A 20103-nucleotide genomic window follows, 5' to 3' on the forward strand; every position below is an offset into this window, starting at 1 on the left:
CAACTCAAGACTTTTGAAAAGTAAGTTCAAACAACACTGCTTTCCTAACCTACCAAAGGTCAATTCTATCCCATCTGTGAACTCTGAATGCAATTTCCTGTGTCATTTTGGAGGCTAGCGCTCCAGTTACAGTCTAAGAAACGTTTTGTAGCACTATGTCAGGAATTCACGTAGCCTCTCTGAACTTGTTCCTCTACCTATAAGCCAAAAGTTGAATGGGATCAAGATTTCCAGCTCAAAATTTCTGATTCTTTGATTTCATATTTCATGTTGTTTTAAAGTGTTATTTAGCTCTCATAATTTCCCCATGTATATGTAGCATACACTGCTTGAGAACAAGAACCATGTTAGATTACATCTTTGCCCACATCATTACTAGATATAATGATTTACACCTAGTACCTACTCAATAAATATACCCATCTGATAGGCTAGTGAGGGGGAGACAGAGAACTTAATGTAATAGGTACAGTAACATATCCGAGAAGAACTGAACCTTACTCCTATCAAAACCGCTATGCAATAATGGTAACAGGATGGCAAAGTATTTGGCAATAATTATATACCTTTCCCAGATGACTGTGGGGTATGTTTTTGCCACATGTCTGCACTCACTTATTCAACAAATATTTCAGAACACACTATGAATCAGGTTATACTGCATGCAGTGGAAATACAGAGGTAAAAACAGGTGGGTAACATCCTTACTCTCAAGGAGCTTACATTCTGGAGTACAAGAACAAGAGTAGCATCCCTACCCAAACTTCCAAGATCAAAACAAGAGTATCTAAGGATATAATAAGTTAAATATCTGCAGCTCCCAGTGCCTTCCAATGTAGGAAACAACAGTCAGAACACCTTGGTTTTGATCATATCCTACAGAGACAGCAGAGCACAGAAGTCATTAAGAGCACAAAATCTAGACCTAGACTGACTTGATTTAAATCCCAGCTCCCACTTACTAGCTATGTGACCTTGAATAAATTACTTAATCATTCTATCCCTCAATTTCTTTACCTGCAAAATGCGGATAATAATGGTACTTACACCTCATAAGGTTGTTCTGAGAATTAAACAAGTTGATATATGTAAAGTGCTTAGAACAAGCATATAACGAGTACCATAATTTTCAACTACTCCTACTACTACAACTATTACTACTACTATTATTACTAAATTGTTGTAGCCTGTCCATGAAAAGCTAAAAACAGCATACGACACATGGTAGGAACTCAATATTTAATTACTGACTGAATAAATGAACCCAAGACTCAGTTTCTTCCTCTGTGAAAATGGAACAAAAGCATCCTATCCATTTTAGGACATGGGCTTCCCTGGTGGCTCAGTGGTTAAGAATCCACCTGCCAATGCAGGAGACAAGGGTTCAAGCTCTGGTCCGGGAAGATCCCACATGCCACGGAGCAACTAAGCCCATGCACCACAACTACTGAGCCTGTGCTCTAGAGCCCGTGAGCCACAACTACTGAGCCCGTGTGCCACAACTACTGAAGCCCACGCGCCTAGAGGCCATGCTCTGCAACAAGAGAAGCCACCACAATGAGAAGCCCACGCACCACAACGAAGCCCCTGCTTGCTGCAACTAGAGAAAGCCCGCAAGCAACAACGAAGACCCAACGCAGCCAAAAATAAATTTTTTTAAAAAGTCCTAAAAAATAAAAAAATAAAAAAATAAAAAATTTAGGACTGCTATGACTCAAGAGTACATAATCTATTTCAGAGTTTTAACGCCCCCCCCCAATCATATAAGAGGCAGGTTTTATTACTATCACCAGTAGAAATTTATCATAGCCATGTGTTAGCAAAAATTTAATGCTAGATAGTATTTCAATTGTACGTTTATGCATGTACACAGAGTACCAAGAGTTCCTCAACTTAAGTATGACCTGATATTACAAAAATAATCTGGGATGCCTGGAAAAATAAGATGCTATCTCATCTGTCTTATCCCCATGAAGCTCAAGACCACCCTTTACCCTATGGCTCCGTGAATGAGAAAAGGCAATACCATTCACCATGACCTAAAGTTAATTCTTTAATAAGATCAAGCCACAGTAAATCTTCTCCCCAGTCAACACAAATATGGTTTTAAGCCAAGCAAGGTTTAACACTGGTATGTCCACAAAATGGATATGAAAACATTTAAAGACTCTCAGAACTAGCCTCTGATGATCATCCCACTACAACATCAGATTCTATATTTTCCCTTCTGTTTTTAATTACCCCAACCTTAAAAGTAAAGGCCTCATATCTTAATACTTTTTACTCCCATTTAATACTCATATATAACCAATTAAAATTACTCCTAATTCTAATCACTGCCAAATTTTTTCCATGGTTCTTTTCCCTTAATAGAATCCATAACTTACTAGTTTAGTAACAATTACTTGTTGTCACTACAATGACCGTAAGTAAAACAGATCAGTTAGGAATTTTAAACAAGTAATTAACTCAATGCTTACTAAACTGTCTAACAAAGAAAACTCCTTTAATACAAACAAGTGGCATTTCACCAGTTAAATGCTTATATTTTAAACAGCTGAAACTGCAAAGAACTTCCAAGGTAATATTTAGATATTTGAGAATCATTTATGCTAAATAGCTGAACCAGTCAAAAGGAGATAAGAATATTGACATTCTAATTTAGAAATAAGTGGGGGTTTTTGTTTGTTTTATTCAAGTTGGAGAACTTTTACTGTCATAAACATATGTAAATACAAAATAAACATACAATGCTTGTTAAAAGCAGCAACTAAGCACTGCTTTTTTGCTCATAAATACAGCAAAAAAGTAATCAATTCTCAATCATCTCTATTAAAGGAGAAAATAGTGATAACACATGATCTATAAAGAACTTACTTAACTTTCAAATATATCATAATAGTGTTTTTAAAAAGAAGCTGAACTTATGCCAATATTAAAAATATTTTTCTTCAGTTATCCATTAAGCAGATTTTTACTGAGTACCTACTGTAAGGCACCGAAATATACTTTGGATATATAGTAGCAAACCAAACATCTCTGTTCATAAAGCTTAAAATCATCAAACAGATAATCCACAAAAACAAAAACTAATTATGCAATACAAACTGTACTAGCACTATAAAAGAACAAGGTGATCTTAAACAGTATTAACAAAGAACCTAAGTTTAGATTGGTATGTCACAGAAGGCCTCTCAAAGTGACAGTGAGGCTTAAGGAGGAATGGAGGGAAGGTGACACAGCGCATGCCAAAGCCTGGAGGAGAGAGCAAGAAAGGATGGCAACCCAAGGAGACGAAAGGAGGCAGCTGGGACACAGAAAGTGAGGGGGAAAGTGGCATATGAGGCCAGAAGTGAGCAAAAGCGAAATGTAATTACCTTAAAAGAAATGGGAAGGCTTCAGGGGTTTGGGGCAAGTGAGAGACCTGAACAGCCTTCCGTTTTAAGAACATCACTCTGACTACAAGACATAAAATCAGAGAAAGGCAAGAATGTATGCAGGAAGTTGGTGAGGAAGCTACTGCAGGGCTTTAAGAGCTGACTGTGTTACCTTAGACTAGAGTGGTGGCAACACAGATGGGGAAAGAAAAGATAAATTCAAGATATATTTAGAATGTAATGGTCAGAATGCAGAGGGTGGGGGAAAGGAAGCTATCAAGATTGACTCAGGTTTCTAAAGTGAAGAACTACAGTAAGAAATATTTATTAAAATGAGCATGACTAAAAGAGAAATTTGAGAGGGTAAGTAATGAAGAGGTTAAGTTTATGATCTGTTGAGACTGAGAGGCTGTGAGAATATAAGCAGAGATAACAGGAAGGCAGAGGTCCGTAGCAGTCTAGAGCTAAGAAGAGAAGTGTGGGTTATGATATGCATTCAGGAGTTGAGAGCATACAGACCGTGGAACAGCAGATTACCTAGGGAAAAGGGAAAAGGCAGTAGGTGGGAAGAGGACTCAAATCCAAACAAACTCCAATGTTGAGAGTCTGAAAGAGGAGCTGAACTGAAGGAGAATGAAAAGGAGTGGCCAGAAAGGTGGGAAGAAACTATGCAGGATATCACTGAAAGCAAAAGAGAGTGGGTGTTTCAAGGAAGGAAAACAAAGATCAACTAGACCTACTGAGACTGAAAGGTCAAGTAAGATTTTCAGGTCAAGCTGACTAGTAAGGAAGAAGTGAAGGGTTGGAGAGAGTAGGGCATTTGAATATATGTGAGACTAGGAAAAAAGTTAACCTGGAATCCAAAACATTATAGATCATTCTTTTCAAATAATGTAAACATCCTTTATCATTTTTTTCCCTCATGTAATTTCTTTTAATAAGCCATTAAAGTATATTCTTACCATGACATATTAAAACCTAACGACACGGTGACACAGCAAAAACCAACCAGGGTTCTGATATTGTCGCACCAGAACAGGGCATGCTCTGCAGTTTCATATTTTTAAATTGAACTTTCTAAATAAGAAATAAAATCTACATGTTTTGCAATTCTGAAGTCAATGTTACAAAGACAGAATTTAAATTATTAGAAAATTAAAATGGTTTTCCTGAAAAGATAATTTTCATACAACTTCCCCAAAAAATGTTAAAATTCATTCATTTAACATGTCTGTCTACTGTATCCCAGGTACACCACTCTTACGACTTTACCCACTTTTTTCTCACCAAGGGCTCATAGGTAAATGTTGGTACGTTCTATGACAATCCCATTATTTGTACTAATACACAAGTCAGTAAAGCCTGCCCTTTTTCGGGTTTTCAGCCACTCTATTATTACTTATGGGCATCACCCTTACCTCTTTGTTGGCTTTATGAGTAGTAGAAACAGCACCAGATTTTGAATTGGAAAAATGGCTTTTAATCCTACTGTTTACTGTTATGTATATAACTTTACTGTTATGTATATAACCTGACACTGCTTACTTGGCTTCTCTAATAAACTAAATAAGCTTCAGTCTGTTCACCAGTAAATTAGAAAAAAACTTAATTCACAAGGTTGTTGAGTGGTTAAATGTGACAACAAATATTAACTGAATCTAATCCTAACATTCTTGATCACTTCTGTGAATTGAACTACCAAGTTATATGCCATTATTATTTCTGCTGAATATAAGCCAAGCAATTCCACTCAAAATTTACGTACTAGTTATAGATCAATCTTGGAGCATGAATTGTTAAAATTAGTATCATTCTTTACATTTAACAGTGCAGTATTCTACAACTGAAATAGATGTGTAATGTTAAATGCACATCTATTTTACACTCCTTTCCTAAAAACCCCACTAAAATGACAGAAAAGGAATTTTTTAAGATATAAAGCCATAAACCCACAAACACTGAGAGAACAGGTGGAAAAGACAATAGCAACAAAAATTTGGAAGCTGGAAAGCAGATGGTTGAGTGACAAATGACTTATTTAGCAAACACTAGGAAATCAAATCTTTAGCAAACAGTGGGGAAAGCCAAGAACAAACTCAATTTAAACTGTAAAATCCCCAAAAGACTCAGGAATTGGCAGTACCACATACATCTGAAGTGGGATGTGGGAGAGAGAGAGTGCTAAAATAAGGAAGATTGTTTAAAAGTCTATTTAAGAAGCAACCAGCCCCACAAATCCCAACTGCCCCTCCCCAGCCCCAACAAAAAACTGAAAATATATTGTCTGGTGAATATAAAACACAAGATCCCAGGACTGAGGAAATGAGGCACAACAGTATGCAGGAGAACACACTGAAAACAAGCTGACTGAGTGAAGAGACATATACGGGGATGCTCGGCCAGGTGACCATAAAGCAAAGCTAACGAGACTCTCAGAATTTTGAATCAGCATTTTACTCCCCAACTCTCACACACAACCACCATCTACGGAAAGGCTATAGCACAAAAGATAAAGACCAAACAAATAAAAACTAAGAAAGCAAAAACTGGAGGACACAGATCACACAGAGATCAGACAGCTAAGAGAAAGTACTATTGCTACTAGAACAGGACAGATATTATTTAAAAGGACCAAAGACAAAAGCTCTTGGAAATCAAATACATGATAATAGATGGAAACTCAATAGAAGTAAAGCAAAAAGAAAAAGAGATGGCAAATAGGAAAGAAAATATGGGAAAATTAGAAGACTGGTCAAGAAGGTCTGTTATCCAAATAAAAGGAGTTTGAGAAAGAAAAAAGAAATTGGAAAGAAATAATCAACAACCTCATTCAAGAAAAAGTCCCAGAATTAAAAGATGTTTCCAGAGTGAAAGGGGACACCAGTACTCAGCACCCTGAATGAAACGAAACCCACATAAGAACCCATCATCGTAAAATTTCAGAACACTAAAAACAGATACAATTTTAAAAACTTTCAGAGATTTAAAGAAAGAGAGAAGGGATGGAAAGAGAGAATAAACAAGAGTACAGGAGAAAAAAAGAAAAAACAAAACACATACACACAGGTCACATGTAATATATATAAGGAATGAGAATGGCTTCAAACTTCTCAAAAGCAACGTGGAAGCTAGAAAGCCATGGAGCAAAATTATAAAATAATACAATTTCCAATCCAGTATTCTTTACCTAACCAAAGAATCAAACAAGTAACAGGGTAAGCAAAAGCCATTTTAAAACATCAAGTGAGCCAAGAATGAATAATGACATGAGTCACTGGAAAATGGAGATCCAACCACAGAAGACAGTGAAAGGAATCCCACAAATACTAATAGTTGCATACCAAGTCTAAAAGGCAATCAGTCCAGAATGAAGCTCAGAGAAATATGAGAGAGACTTCCTCAGGAAGATAAAATTGATAACAGTACCTGATATGTCTGAACATCTCAAGGGACATGTGATGAAATGATGAATCAGTGATTACTACAGAGAAAACTAAGGGGGGGCAGGGTGGGTGAAGACAATGAATTCCAGCCAAATCATCCTATGGTAAAGCTAACAGTCAGCAAGTCACATTGAGAACTTCTTATCAGCTCTTTAGTCTCCTACACTTAAGTACAAGCAGAGGACCAAGAATTGCCAGACATCTGAGGAAAGGCTCTATCATAAAAGGTTAAGCCCAAAACATAGAAAAATGGGGAGAAAGGCAACTTGGAGGGAACAGATGATGACAGATGAAAACTTGGGGTGGGGGAACTCACTAACATTTCTAAATGCTAAATAGTATACAGAAATATATATATAAGTGTACCACACATACTAGATGGCTGGGGTGGGAGGAGGGAGGCGAGTGCAGGACATTAGACAGGATAGGAAAAGTAATCATATTTTACAAGAACACTGAATAATCAATAGTGATGCAATCATAACTATTAAGAGGAGGGGGGACCAGGAGGTAGGAGGACCAGCTGAGTAGGTCATGACAAAGTTAATCTTCATTTTCTACCCAGGAAGTTAATAAAGCCAAAAACAAAAGCAAGGATGGACCTTCCTGGTGGCGCAGTGGCTAAGAATCCACCTGCCAATGCAGGGGACACGGGTTTGAGCCCTGGTCCGGGAAGATCCCACATGCCGCGGAGCAACTAAGCCCGTGTGCCACAACTACTGAGGCTGCGCTCTAGAGCCCGTGAGCCACAACTACCGAGCCCACGCGCCTAGAGCCCGGCTCCGCAACGAGAGAAGCCACGGCGACGAGAAGCCCGAGCACCGCGACTTAAGGAAAGCCCGCGCACAGCAACAAAGACCCAATGCAGCCAAAAATAAAGAAAGAAAGAAATGTATTTTTTTTAAAAAGTAAGGAGTATTTTATTTAACACACACATATAGGGCATATGAGTTAGAAACAGTTCTAAGGGCTTTGCAAATTCATTGAATTCTTATAACAACCCTATGAGGTAGGTACTATTTTCCTCACTTTTTAAAATGAGCAAACTGAGGCCCAGAGAGGTTAAGCAGCTAGTTAACAAGAGAGGATGGATCAGACCTAAGCAGTCTAATTCCAGGGTCCATGCTCCTAACCACCTGGCTATGTTGCACATCTAGTAGCAATACAAGCAGTTAGAGACTAGGAGGTAAATATCACAGTCATTATCTAAGAGGTGAAAGTGATTGCTTCTCGGAAATGAAGCAGGCAGGAAGCTTTTGTTTGTTTTGATAACCATGTAAACTATTTGGCTCTTTAAACTGTGCAGGTACAACCTAAATAAAAATTAAAACTTATAATTTAGTATTTTACAGTTAAAGTATTTTATCTGATGCTACCATCCTAAGAAGTAGGTAAAATGAGTATTACTCCTACTTGATAAGAAAACTCATTCCTCTTTAATAAATATGAGGGCCAACTGTATAACAGGCACTGTATTTAAAGATAGATATCAATTCACCTCAAGGTATGAAAAGGCAAAAGAGGTAGAAAAAGCAAGTATTTTCATTCATTTCTTTTCACTTTGTTGCATTTAATTATATGATCCTACAACCTGAACAGTTGTGCTTAAGGTGAGAGACAATACAAATTTTAAATCATGATAAAAAAGCAGAGAAAGGTCTGCTCATTAATCCGTTCAAAAAAGATTTAGCTCTTGCCCTTGAGGAACCCACAGTCTTGTGGGGAAAATGGGTAAACATAATTCAAACTGAATGTGTGCAGTGCCTTGAATAGAGGAACACTAAAAAGGGCTAAGGAAACAACATTCCCTGGGTGAAGAGACTGCTTCAGAGGGAACATCTGAGCTGAGCCTTGAAGGATGAATAGAAGTTTGACCAATTAATTTCACAGAAGAGGCTGTATTAACAATCACAAAACACTAAAGACTATATATCAGTGTGAAATACCTGTATCTTCCCTGTGTTGTAAAAATAAGTTCACATTAAAGGCTAACGTGAGACATTAAGAACTTTTTAATGAGAATGATTTTTTAAAAACTAGATACATAATCTTAATGCCTGATCCATGTTTCTAATCTTCACAGTCTCTACCAGTAGCCAACTGAAAGCATTTTCCACGTGTTAGAAATATTTTAAAATTTAAAGTGTTAGAATATTATTTCAAAAGATGACTAAAGAACAACGAATCTTCATTTGTCCTACCATCCAAAAGTTTTATTGTTAACGTGTTTTCTAAGTCATAATACTGAAATTACAATGTACTCTTTTCTCCCATGGGAGACTAATAGGTGACCAAGCCCAGAAGACGCAAGTGACCCAGAAACTAACATGGGAAGGAAAAGTAAAAAGAATTTTTTTAACCATTAACATTTTAAAAAAATAAATAGAAACTCATTATCACTTTTTTCTCTTGCAGATATTCTCAAATTGCCTTCCAAGAACCAATTTAAATGAAACACATTTCTTTTTCCAAACTACAGTGATAAAAGAAATAATCTGCAGGAAAACACAAAGAAAAAAATATACAAATTTACCCTATCTGACCTTTACAGGTATTTTAGGGGTCATTTTGATTTTTCAGAATTTAAAGGATACCTCTGAAAAAAAATTTTCTGGTTTTGACGACTTGACTTTGATGTTAACAAAGGCTCAAATATGTAGTTCATTCGAACAGATACAGTCAACTCAAGTTACTTTATACCAATATTTAATCATATTTCTCAGTATCTGTTTTTGTCCCTTTAATTTCAAACCTTCCTACATAATTTGCCCCTAATTAATCTTCCTCTCAGTTACTATACGGAAAAATTAATTTTGTAGTAATATCTTAAACGGGGACTCTATCTCTACAGTTAAAAACCTAGCTGTAAAGTCTCCTGACTTTAATCATCTGGAACAGCATGTTGTGGAAAGCTCTATCATGCCCTACCACCAGGAGGAAAACAAAAAAGGAGAATGTCATGCCAGGAGACCACAAACAGTAATTAGCAAAAATCATGGCAGGTTTGAATTCAAAATATGTGGTTTTCATTTGTGTATCTGACCCATCTTTTATTTCTCTAAATTTAGCATCCACATAATGTACCCGTGGGCTTTACTCAGATCACACCCTTTAAATTTAGAACATATTAATATTTGGGGTAAATAATTCTTTAAAATTACAGATAAGTATTAGTATGATTTGATACATTTAAAGGTTTAACAATAATTATAATAGGACTATTAAGGAAACCACCTCCTAGAAGAGGTCTATCTTTTAATGTACAGTTTTGTACACATGATACAGAATACATTTGGCTAGGTAACGAGATTTTAATTATATGACTTAGAAAAATAATAAAAATCTTGAAAGACAAGACTTTAAATTCTTTCAATTAATCATGCCTTTACCTTGTATCTTTTAAGTAACTAAAAAAAAAAAAAAAAATGAAAACCTCACTGAAACATTAGGCCTTTGTTTTTCTAAAACTGCAATTCTTTTGAAATATGCTCAATATTTCCAAAGGGAAAACCACAGATATACATTTTGAACGTAAATGTTCCAACTGGTTTGATAAAAGTTCAATCACGAAAAAAAAAAAAAAAAAAAAAGTTCAATCACAAAAATCTCCAACTAATACTAAAATAATTAAGTATCTTTCAAGCTTATTCAAAGTTCCACAGTGAAAATGAATAGCCTTTGTCATAACTCCTATATTATTCTGATCAAGGTTAGTCACAGACTGGCAAATCTATAAAAAGAACATTCCTTTAAAAATCAACTTAGTTTAAAGCCATGTAGTAGCATGAGAGATTTCACAACTTTTCTAGCTAGCCAGCTTCAAAGACACAATCTGATTCAATAAACATGATTATCACATTATTTCCAATCCAATTAAGGAAACGCTGGTTTAATAATGTACTTTAGGCTTTATGTATTTTCTTTTGGTAAGAGAAGAGGAGAACAGGTGGAGTAGACTGTAGGAGCGCCAAGTCGGTTTCATGTCTCTATAAATTCAACCCTCCAAGACTTTTGTTTCTTTACCCTTTAAAATGGCTACCACCTTGATCTACTATGCAAAAGGAAAAATGCACAGCATACTACCATCAACGATAAATCTGGTTATTTTTAAGAGTGTATGGCCTCCCACCCCACGAAACACTTTTTAAGATTCCCATTCCTTTACTGTTCAGATGAAACGACCATTAGATAAGTACACAAAAGTTGGTCAATTAGTTTGAGGGCAACCTGTATAACCCAGCTTAGGTCATCTTTCCTGTAATATCTGATGAGGAAAAGCAGCTAACGTTATCTTTCACAGACTAAGAGCAAACACAGTAGAACTGAAAAGGGTTGTCCTGTCCAGTAAAGGAGAAACAAATGTGGGAACCGCAACCTCCCCTCCCGTGCCCAAGAGATGATCATAACGATTTTCGTAATTCAAAAGAACAGATTAGCTAGTAGATGGATTAGCAAAAACTAATAACTCTAAAAACCATTTTATAAATAACAAAACCACTTGGTGCTCCCAAACCTATTCTTAATGCTCAAAACCTATCCTGTCAAATAGTGTTTACACAATACTTATACCACTTCCTGACCAACTAGTTTGAGACCGCTCCATAACACTCTTGCTCTAGAAAACTTACCAGAAAAATGCAGTTTCACATACAAAAAGGAAGAAATATATAATGCTTTAGACTAATCTTGTGCATATACATAGCTACGAAATAGATTAACTCTGAATCTGCTGAGTGTCTGCAGAAACATGGCATGACCTTACCTCTCCTCCTCGCCATCCACCAGGGGTGTCGTCAGCGGTAGCACCTTCAACGGGAAAAGAGAAGCAGAGGCTCCTAGGCTGCTGCTACTCCCATCTGAAACTGCTGACATTCCCCCACTGTCACCACTGATAGTCTGAGGTAAGCCAACTAAGGAGGGTTCCGCTGGGCGCCTGGCATCTTCAATTTGGCTTCCAATTGCCTGAGCTAATGATTGTGCAGAGAACTGAGTAGAACTTAGTGGTATCTGCTGCGCCAAAGGCAAATTTACATTAGATGCTGCTATCAAGGGAGGCTGACTAACACTTTGAACCAAATTACCATTTTGAGTGGCAGGGGCTTGTGCTATATTCTGTGATGGAACCAAGTTTGTTGGGACAGAAGGCATTCCAGAAGGACCAGCTGAACTAACCTGATTCGTAACAGAAATACTACTAGCAGAGGGCAAAGGACTAACTGCAGGCAACTGCTGCGAAACAACTCCTGGAGCTACTGACTCTACTCCTTGTGGCTGGGGAGGCACAGTTAACAAGGTACTCTGGGGTGCAATGACCAACTGTTGAGGGAGGCCTGAAGCACTAGCTGGAACTCCCTGATGAAGAATCGCAGCTTGAGCGGGTGGAACTATCTGTGAAGACGGAGGAGCACCTTGCGGGATAACTGAAGGTGTGATTTGGGTAGAGGGCTGCTGCGCTGCTGTAGGTAGGTTTGTCTGTTGACCAATATTTGCAATTTGACTGCCAGGAGGTACAGCAGATACTGCCGTCTGCGCCGGGCCAGCAGGTTGGCCAGGTGCCCCTGCGGGCTGCGCCTGGACTGCTGCGGGCTGCGCTGGCAGCTGGATGCTCTGTGGCTGAGCCATAGGAATCACCGCGGCTCCTGCTCCCACCCCCGCAGAAGCGGGCTGTCCAGAGGACACTGCTGTTTGCAGAATCGGCTGCTGCTGAACATACTCGGAAGCAGCATTCGGAGTCACTGACGGACCGTGGCTTGGGGCCACCTGTGTGGAAAGAGCCGGCGGCTGCTGTCCATAGTGTAACTGCTGGGGTGGTGTGCCTGGCAGGGGAGCCTGTGCCGGAGGGGCCGCCTGAGAATACGGCAGTTGGGGCTGAGCCAGGCTGGAAACAGAAGGCTGCTGACCTAGAGCTGAAGTTACACCCACCACGCTCACAGGTGATGGCTGGACACCAGCTGCAGCACTGAGAGCGGCTTGCAGAGGTACTGGTTGAAGACCCTGCTTCTGCTGATAGCTCAGTTCTTGAGGCTGTAACTGTACTTGCGAGATCTGTGACTGAGAAATACTCTGCGGCAGGCTAACTGCTGAAATGCCCGCCGGAGCAGCGCTACTGAAGTCCATCTGCGGCAGGGCGACACCTGGAAGAGCGGGCGGCTGCTGCAGCACGGCAGCCGGGGCTCCCAACTCTCCGCTCCCCACACTCTCCGTGTAGTGACTCAGGGTGCTGACACTACTGCTCACTGAGCTCCCGCTGGTGCTCTCCCTCTCAGAAGTCACTTCCGTCGGGTTTTGTTTTATGCTTTCCACTGCTTTATTGATCACCACCCCTTCGGCGGCGGGGACGGCGTTTTCTTTTTCATAGAACTCGGTGCAAGTCCATCTACCTTTTTTGAAGGGCTCAGAACTCGAATCTAACTTCACAACTCTGAACCTGGACGTGTTAACTGTCGGTTGTTGCTGCTGACTTGAAACTGATCCTACAGTCATCCCTGCAGCTGCACTGGCAGTGCTGTTAATGAGAGCGGAGGACGAAATCGTACCGTTGCCCAGGCCGCTCAAGAGAGTCACGTTAACACCGCTGCTCACTCCAGGCCCAACGCTCACACCGGCAGCACTGGGAACGCTGCTCGCGCTTAAATTAGCATTAGCAAGCATGCTGCTGGTCACGTTAGGATTAAAACCACCCACAGCCGTAATGTTGACATTATTCATCGTATTAGTGCCTGTAACAGAATTTATACCTATACTGCCGCTTGTACTCGGAGCACGGATACTAGTCATTACAGATGCAGGTGAGCCACTCGATGATACAGCAGAAGTTGGTGCAACTGGCATAATACTGTCAGAGCTTCCAGTTGTAGACAGTTTTCTGGATACTGGGCTTGAGGGCGGCCCTCCCGGAATGGGTGTACTGGCCACACCGGCATGGGATGGATGGTGGTGCCCATGGTGGAGGTGGTGCCCATGATGAATATGAGGGTGGTGATGGAGGGAGTGGGGATGAGCATTCCCATTGATCACAACATTCTGTTGTGGAAGGTGAGGCAAATGAGGCTGAGGAAGGGGAGGCTGGTTGGGAGAGACTGCCCCAGGTGTCTCGGCTTCCTGGAAGTTATTGAGAGTTTCTTCTGAGGAGCTGCGTTCAGGCTCCCCTAAGTCGGTAGCCCTGGAAAGTGACACATCAAGGATCTCGGAAGACGACAGATCTTCTGTGTGAGATTCATCCAGATCGTCGTAGCTTTCGGTGTCCTCTGCGATGCTGTTGTTAGAGCTCATGCTGGCGGAGATCTGAGCCGGGGTCACGCTCGTTATCTGGAAGCCACTTTTCTTTTTCATTTGAGTTCCGCCTGGCGCAAGAGGCTGTGCCTGCAGCTGAGCCTGCGAAAGGAGGTTCAGGCTTTGTGGAGGCGGAGGCTGTGGTCCCGACAGAGAAGATGCTGCAGGGGGTGGCGGCTGGAGCAGCGACGGAGGCGGAAAATCCTCGGAAGATGGGGCACTACTACCAACGCCGGTACCTGCTGCACTGAGAGCAGAGGCGCTGCCACCACCACTGCCCCTTCGAGGGAACATTGCCGGGTGCGCCATCTTCCTAGCACTAATGTCTGCAGCGGCCGCAGCCGCGGCCGCGGCGGCAGTGGACTCGGGCGGCTGGTGCATTGTGTTGGGTACCGGGGGGCGGAGGAGGCGAGTGCAATTTCCTTCTGCACCGTAATCTTTGTATTCAAGACGCCGAGGAGGAAAACGGGACCTGACGCTCTGCCCGGCGCGATTCCTCCTCCTCCTCCTTCTCAGCCGAAGGCGCCGGTCGCTTCTGCCTTCGAGGGCGAGCTTCGGGAAGGGAGGATGAACGAGGGTGAACAGAACAGCCGGGGACCCGAAGGGGGAACCCCTTCAGTCCTTCACCATTCACTTTCCCCTCTAGCCTCACACCCCCCTTTATATTCCGCTTCACGTGGGGTGCGGGGCAGGAGGGAGGGGAAGACCAGGGGAGGGGGGAGGCTAGGGGAGGGGGTGGGAAAGCCGAGAAATGCCCACCTTCTCCGGACAACTCCGAAGCCACCTCCACCCCTCCTCCCGCCGCGGCGGCGGCGGCCGCTGCAAAACCCTCCCGGTCGCTCTGCACGAAGGCGGCGCCGAGCGAGTGTCGCCTTCCCCTCGCCACCCCCAGCCCCGCCGCCGCCGGCGAACCCTGAGCTCAGAGTGGCTCAAACCTCCCCTCCCGGCCCCACCGGCCCCGCCGGCCCCGCTCGGCCCTCCCCCCACGCCCCGCGGACCCTTTCAAACCCCCTGGGCTCGCGGCGGCTGCTCCGTGAGGAAACGCTGGCCGCGGCTGGGGCCGGCGCGGCGAGGCTCGGAGCGGGGCGGCGGCGGGGCGCCGGGTACGGTGAGCCCAGCAACGGGGCGCGGGCGGGCGCGCAGAGACGCCGGGTCCTCGCGGATCACGGCCGGGGCGCGGCGGCGGCGGTGGCAGCGGGAGCCCAGGGACCTCTCCATCACTGGCAGCCATGGAGCCCGAGCATTTTCCTCCCTCCGGGCAGGCGCCTCAGCTCGGCACACGTCCTCGGGGAGGAAGGGGCCGGCGCCCGAGCCTCCCCGCAGGGCGGCGGGACGTGCGCTAACGCCGACGATGCGAGCCGCTCTCGTCCTCTTCCTCCGCAGCCGGCTCGTCCGCACCCCGCTGCTCCCGCGGCCCGGGAGGGAGGGGGCCGCAGGCGGCGGCGACGACTCCTTTCTCGGCGGCGTTGGTGGCCAGAGGGGCTGCTGCAGCGACTGCAGCCGACGCCGTTCAAAGGAACGAGAGGTGGGGTTGGTCGGTGTCGGCGAACGGGGCGGGTGAGTGGGTGGGTGCCGAGGGAGGGCGGCGGGCGGAGAGGGGGCTGTGGTGGTTGTTACTAGTGCTTTTCTCCGGCTCCACCGTATCCCCGGGTCTCTCGCGGCATCGGCAGAGGAGGGACCAGCGCCCGAGCTCAGGAGGAGGAGGGGCGACCGCCGGCCAGAGGAGGCGGCGGCGGTGGCGGGGGGAGGGGGCTGGCCGAGGAGAAGGAGGGAAGATGGCGTCTGCGCATGCGCCCCGGCGCCGCAGACATAAAGCCGGGTCTGGCGGAGGAGGAGGCGGCGGGTCTTCGAACCTCGCCAAGCGCCGGGTCTCCTGGCGGAAATTTCCGAAGGCTGGCGGAGGCGCCGACGTCGGCGGCGGTGGTGGGGGTGGGGAATTTCGGCCGGGGGAGCGAATCCGGGTCGGCCGGAGAGAGTCGGCCTGATGGGGGTGGGGCAGGGTGCGGGGCGCGCGCAGGTTAGGTGTGTCCGCTCCTTTTTCACACGCGGCCGGCGCGCGCGCGCGGGCACGCGGCAGGGGAGGGGGCGCGGCAGGGAGGGGCTCGCGGAGGCCGCTGGAGCCCGGGTCTTGGGTGTAAGCGCTCTGGGTAGTGTCCCCCCGCCTGCGGAATGGGTAATGAGGCTTTTCTCCGCAGCAACAGCATCACGAGTTCCAGTTCCCAGGAGTCCGCCGCCGCCACGACATGAGTCAGGCTTTCTTCCTCGGCGCGTGGAGGCGCCCTCCTCCTCCTCGCCGCACCTGGGCTCGACCCCGGCCCGTGCGGCCCTCGCCCCCTCGGAGGATGCCCCAGCGTTCGGAGCCGCGGCGTCCGCGGAAGGCCGGTAGCTCCTCGGGATAGACGCTCCCTTTTGTGCAGCGCAGTTGCAGCTGCCATGCGGTCCCCTCGCTTTTCGACGGGCACGGACTAGCCAGCCCGGCAGATATTGCAGCTGTTTGCAGTTAACTGCCTGAGCTCTTGTCTGGAGAGGGAGCGCTTGCAATCCGTCGTTACCTGGAGGGAAGCAGTAGCCCGGCCAAGTAAATAACTGACCTCAACAGGTGGAGCTTATCTCCAGCAGGGATAGCTTTTCGTTTAATTGTCCAGGCTGTAGCCTGCATAGGTTTGACTTAAAAGACAAACTGGCCTAGTCATGGTGGCAACACGATCATCAATGAAGACTACCCTTTAAGGTTAGAAAAGAGAAAGAACCATCTGCAATTCCAGTTTGAAAAATAATAATAAAACCTGCATGGATCTGAGCATGGTGCTACAGAAGCAATGTTAGGTTGATGGGAGGCAGTTTACTGGAAGTTGCTTCCTTGGCATTACACGTCAAAACATTCTAGCTCTAAGCATTGTTTACTACTAGGCGAGAGTGTACTTCTCGCCCAGGAATTAAAAAACAACAAAGTATTGTAATATAGAAAACCCTAGGGAGAAATGTGGTTTTTTTTTCAACTTAGGTTGTTGAGAAACTGAACGTTTATGGTTAGACCTATGCTTCAGTAAGTCTCACAGACTTCCAGATCTACAATCCTATTAGAGGAGCTTGTTAAAACATAAATGGCATAATTGTCGATTCAACACGTTACTTTAGGTTTCTCTAAACTTTCCCCCTCATTCTGTGCCCCAAGAGGTTAGGAATATCACCATTCTATTACTGAATAGAAACGCACCCTCAACATCTCCGTATAGCCTGTATCAAAGTTTTGATATGTTGCTTTTTCTGTGGTGTCCCCCACTAAACCCAAAAGGTAGGACTACGTGTTTTTAATGTGGAGTTCCGGAGTAGGTACAAAGTAGGTGCTCACAAATATTGAAAATGACATGGTAGTAAAACTCAAATTCACTTGAAAAGATCGGACTTGTTTTATGTTACTCATGAATTAATACGTGAATGACTGGGGTTTTTTTTTTAACATAACTATGGCCATTTGTGTATTTTACAAAAATAATTTCTTTTTTAATGTTACAACAGCTTTTGTTGCAAAAAATACACCTGATTAATGGCCGCCATTCATTGTTGAAATGCAACTCTGACATGCTTTTTTCAACAGTTTTTGAACGGAAAATAGGAAGTATCCTAATGAACTGAAACTGCAATAGAATTTAGTAGGGCAAAATGTGTTTGTGAGCTACAGTGTGAAAGAAAATGCTCTAGATCTCTCAAAATCTTGCCTTAGGTCAAAATTTTAAACTACCCCGACAACAGCTCAACACCCCCTGGTGTGTTGAGCTAAATACCTGCCGCCTAAACACCAACTATGATAGGGTTTGAAGCAGAAGAAACCCATGTAATAAAGCCTTCCGGACTTCCCTGGTGGTGCAGTGGTTAAGAATCCGCCTGCCAATGCAGGGGACACGGGTTCGAGCCCTGGTCCACGAAGATTCCCACACGCCGCGGAGCAACTAAGCCCGTGGGCCACAGCTACTGAGCCTGCTCCCTAGAGCCCGCGAGCCACAACTACTGAAGCCCGCGCACCTAGAGCCCGTGCTCCGCAACAAGAGAAGCCACTGCAATGAGAAGCCCACACACCGCAACGAAGAGTAAACCCCGCTCGCTGCAACTAGAGAAAGCCTGCGTGCAACGAAGACCCAACTCAGCCAAAAATAAATAATAAATAAATTTATAAAAAATAAAGTCTTCCAGCGTTGACAGAATGAGTCATTGAGATAACCCTGTAAAAGCAGATACTTCTAATAACCAGTAGTAATGATGAGTATTGTTATTTTGGGCTGTTTTGATGTTGGGGGTTAGTGAGTATATTATTTCTTTTAAAAGAAAGTTGTTATTGTTTTAACTTTTCCAGGATAACATAAGACATAGAAAATACAGCCTTTTGAAATGGGTTTCACTTTTATCTGCCATATCACCTTCAAATTCCTGGTTAGGCTGCATCAAGGCCCACTGAGATAGACGAGCAGCTCTGCAATTACGGCAACCTGCGTTTGAGAAACATCGCTCTCTCTCCCTCTCCTTTCTCCAGTTGCCAACATTTCTATGACCAGCAATACATAAATATAAGTCCATAAAAACAAGCCGAAGCACTTGAACAACCCCATGTTATCATGTTACCACCTTTTAATCTAAAAGGTCTGGATTTTTTTTTTACATTAATATCAAATGCACACTGCTATGTGCAATGAAGTCATTAATTCCTTTGAACTCAGTACTTGGAGTTACCCTTTGTCTTTTGAAAGACTGCATTTCACCTGTTTACATTCTGAAGGTATAGTTCTGAATTACTCTCTATTGTGGAAAAGATTAGTCCATAGTGCAGTGTTCACTTAAATCTCGTTATTGTGACATTGCAAACCAGCATGTATATTGGGCTATTGTTACCGAAAGCTCCACCTTTCTGTACACCGGTGCTGAATCGAATCTCGGGGACAGAGTTCTGGGTGAAGTAGAAGAAGATAGCTTTATTGCTTTGCCAGGCAAAGGAAGACACACCGGGCTTCTGCCTCAGGAAAATGTCTCAACCCCAGAGGATCTGATGAAGGGATTTTATAACAGGGGTTCAAAGGCGGGGTCTTTGACAAGATTAGGGTGTGAGCAGGGCCTGCACTTCCTCAATCTCCTCTCAGATGCTCATCTCCTCATCTTGACGAGCTTCTCTGGTCCCTTTAATCTGGCCTCAGGTGGTTTCTTGGCGGCCCCTCCCTTGATTCTGGCCTCAGGTGGTTTCTTGGCAGCCCCTCCCTTGATTAGCAACTGTCCGAATCCACCCTCTGGAACTCAGGGAAGGTCACAGAGGTGGAGTCTTGCCCAGAAGAAATGGGGCGACAAAAAGGGCCTCTGTGCTTGGGAGCCCCATAGGGCGCTCAGTTTCACTATGTTTAGAGTTTTTTCTACCATAAAATAGAAATTTTCCTGACCATTACAACTCAATTTACCTATTTGTGAGAACTGTGAAATAGATCAGTATTTAAAACCAATTAATTCTCCAAAAGTAATGCCCTTGAAGAACAGGAAGGGAATACTTCGACTCAGAATGGCTGTGAGTGCAAAGATAAATACTAAAGAGAAATGGGTGAAGAAAATACACCACTTATCCACTCCAGTAATTTTTCTGGCTAACCAATGCTTCAGTCCTGCGATAGTACTTATCTGTAACTTTTAAACGTCATCTGAAAAAAAAAATCAATTTTTTTAATAATGAGTTATAAACATGGAAAAAGTCACATTTTTACATATGAAACTTATGCACAGGGATATTACACCATGTTTATAAATCAATTTGCTGTCTAGAAAATTCTTTAAATGAGACCAGGAGTTGTATGTGCTATTTGACTTTTGTAAATTGCACAAAATACTTATTTTGAAACTTTTCATTCAAATTTCAATGAGTAAAGCTTAGCTTGTAACTGATTAAATTTTGCAGCACTTATTAAGTTTTCAATATAAATGTTTCTGGTCAGCTAAACAATTTTATATCCTCAAAGGAGACACGATTATAAAATGGAAAA

General features: G+C 43.5%; 1 protein-coding gene across 5 annotated transcripts in view; it reads right to left on the reverse strand.

The window, feature by feature from the left end:
- Positions 1 to 15881, reverse strand: part of TSC22D1 (TSC22 domain family member 1) — a 129836-nt gene extending 113955 nt beyond the window's left edge. For 3 of the 5 annotated variants that reach the window (XR_009005866.1, XM_057532578.1, XM_057532579.1), the window contains exons 1-2: positions 15101 to 15881; positions 11583 to 14644 (exon numbers count right to left, since the gene is read on the reverse strand). Coding sequence is in view for 4 of the 5 variants with exons in the window: in XM_057532578.1 (XP_057388561.1) it covers positions 11583 to 14644; positions 15101 to 15310 (3272 nt within the window). In the remaining variant the exon portion in view is untranslated. Of the gene's footprint in view, positions 1 to 11582; positions 15068 to 15090 lie in introns of those variants that run through there. The other 2 variants (XM_057532581.1, XM_028167515.2) reach the window with 2 other exon arrangements.
- Positions 15882 to 20103: the final 4222 nt, after the last annotated feature.

This window comes from Balaenoptera acutorostrata, chromosome 18 (assembly GCF_949987535.1).
Source record: "Balaenoptera acutorostrata chromosome 18, mBalAcu1.1, whole genome shotgun sequence".
NCBI classification, from domain to species: domain Eukaryota; kingdom Metazoa; phylum Chordata; class Mammalia; order Artiodactyla; family Balaenopteridae; genus Balaenoptera; species Balaenoptera acutorostrata.